The sequence below is a fragment of the Coturnix japonica genome, unplaced genomic scaffold (genome assembly GCF_001577835.2).
Source record: "Coturnix japonica isolate 7356 unplaced genomic scaffold, Coturnix japonica 2.1 chrUnrandom521, whole genome shotgun sequence".
In the NCBI taxonomy this organism is placed as follows: domain Eukaryota; kingdom Metazoa; phylum Chordata; class Aves; order Galliformes; family Phasianidae; genus Coturnix; species Coturnix japonica.
In genome coordinates this window covers 51,259-53,768 of record NW_015439907.1, presented here as the reverse complement: position 1 = coordinate 53,768, position 2,510 = coordinate 51,259, and the positions used below count along the sequence as shown (strand labels likewise).

The window sequence follows — 2,510 nt, the reverse complement described above, 5'->3', positions numbered from 1 at the left end:
TGGGGTGACATTGTTGGGACAGTTGTCGGGGTGGGGTGATGGTTGTTGGGGTGACAGTGTTGGGGGTGGGGTGACATTGTTGGGGTGACATTATTAGGGTGGGGTGACACCTGTTGGAATGACAGAGTTGGATTGGGGTGACAGTAACTGTTGGGGTGACATTGTTGGGGTGACAGTTCTTTTTGGGGTGACAGCTGTTGGATTGGGGTGATGTTGGGGTGACAGTTCTTTTTGGGGTGACATTGTTGGGGGTCAGTTGGGGTAACAGCTGTTGGGGTGGGGTGACATTGGGGTGACATGGTTGGGGTGACATTGGGGATGACAGTTGGGGTGACATTGGGGTGATGTTGGGGTGACAGCTGTTGGATTGGGGTGAAATCATTGGGGTGACAGTGTTTGTTGGGTGACATTGTTGGGGTGACGTTGAGGTGACAGCTGTTGGGGTGACATTGGGGTGACATTATTGGGGTGACAGTTATTGGGGTGACATTATTAGGGTGACATTAGGGTGACAGTTATTAGGGTGACATTGGGGTGACAGTTATTGGAGTGACATTGGGGTGACAGTTATTGTTGGGGTGACAATGTTGGCGTGACATTGGGGTGACAGTTATTGGGGTGACAGTTATTGGGGTGACATTATTGGGGTGACAGTTCTTGTTGGGGTGACAATGTTGGGGTGGGGTGACATTGGGGTGGTGGTTCTTATTGGGGTGACATTGTTGGGGGTCAGTTGGGGTGACAGCTGTTGGATTGGGGTGAAATGTTTGGGGTGACAGTGTTTGTTGGGGTGACATTGTTGGGGTGACAGTTATTGGGGTGACCTTGTTGGGGTGCTGTTGTTGGGGTGACATTGGGGTAGCATTGGGGTGACAGCTGTTGGATTGGGGTGCTGTTGTTGGGGTGACATTGGGGTGATTTTGGGGTGACAGCTGTTGGATTGGGGTGACATTCTTGGGTTGACAGTTCTGTTTGGGGTGACATTGTTGGGGTGACATTGGGGATGACAGTTGGGGTGACATTGTTGGGGTGCTGTTGTTGGGGTGTGATTGGGGTGACGTTGGGGTGACAGCTGTTGGATTGGGGTGACATTGTTGGGTTGACAGTTCTTTTTGGGGTGACATTGGGGTGGCATTGGGGTGACAGCTGTTGGATTGGGGTGATGCTGTTGGGGTGACATTGGGGTGACGTAGGGATGACGTTGGGGTGACATTGGGGTGACGTTGGGGTGACAGCTGTTGGATTGGGGTGCTGTTGTTGGGGTGACATTGGGGTGACATTATTGGGGTGATGTTGGGGTGACATTGGGGTGACATTGGGGTGATGGTGTTGGGGTGACGTTGGGGTGACAGCTGTTGGGTTGGGGTGCTGTTGTTGGGGTGACATTGGGGTGACATTGTTGGGGTGTCATTGGGGTGACATTGGGGTGTCATTGGGGTGACATTGGGGTGACATTGGGGTGTCATTGGGGTGACAGCTGTTGGGTTGGGGTGACATTGTTGGGGTGACATTGGGGTGGCATTGGGGTGACAGCTGTTGGATTGGGGTGACGTTGGGGTGACATGGTTGGGGTGACATTGGGGTGACACTGGGGTGATGTTGTTGGGGTGACATTGGGGTGATGTTGGGGTGACAGCTGTTGGGTTGGGGTGACATTGTTGGGGTGACATTGGGGTGGCATTGGGGTGACAGCTGTTGGATTGGGGTGACACTTTAGGGTCCGGGTGTCATTCCTCGTGGTGCCATTTTGGGGCCGTTGGGGCCGTTTTTGGGGCTGGTTTTGGGGTCCTTTTCCTGAGCCGACCCTCAGATCTTCAATGGGGACTTTGTGGACCGCGGCTCCTTCTCGGTGGAAGTCATCCTGACGCTCTTTGGCTTCAAGCTGCTTTACCCCGACCACTTCCACCTCCTCAGGGGTAACTATGGGGTCCCCTCCCGTCCCCTGCCCCCAATATGGGTCCTGTCCCCCTGGCCCCACATCCCACTGCACTGTCCCTATGGCCCCACATCCCACTGCACTGTCCCTATGGCCCCCTGGCCCCATATCCCACTGCACTGTCCATATGGCCCCACATCCCACTGCACTGTCCCCATGGCCCCATGGCCCCACATCCCACTGCACTGTCCCTATGGCCCCATGGCCCCACATCCCACTGCACTGTCCATATGGCCCCCTGGCCCCACATCCCACTGCACTGTCCCTATGGCCCCACATCCCACTGCACTGTCCCTATGGCCCCGTAGCCCAGGATGGTGTCCCCATAGCCCACTGCAGTGTCCCCATAGCCCAGGATGTGTCCCCATGGCCCCACATCCCACTGCTGTGTCCCTATGGCCCCATAGCCCAGGATGGTGTCACCGTGGCCCCACATATCTGGGCTGTGTCCCCATGGCCCCACATCCCACTGCAGTGTCCCCATGGCCCCATAGCCCAGGATGATGGTCCCCTGTCCCCATAGCCCCCAGCATAGTGCCCCCTACCCCCAATCTGTGCAGCATCCCCATCCCCA

At 56.1% G+C, this 2,510-nt stretch overlaps 1 protein-coding gene across 1 annotated transcript in view; it reads left to right on the top strand.

Moving 5' to 3' along the window:
- LOC107307250 (serine/threonine-protein phosphatase 5-like) overlaps window positions 1-2,510 on the top strand; it is a 29,848-nt gene that overhangs the window by 16,267 nt on the left and 11,071 nt on the right. The window contains exon 8 of the mRNA XM_032441737.1: window positions 1,811-1,916. Within this exon, the coding sequence (XP_032297628.1) occupies window positions 1,811-1,916 (106 nt within the window). The remainder of the gene's footprint in view (window positions 1-1,810; window positions 1,917-2,510) is intronic.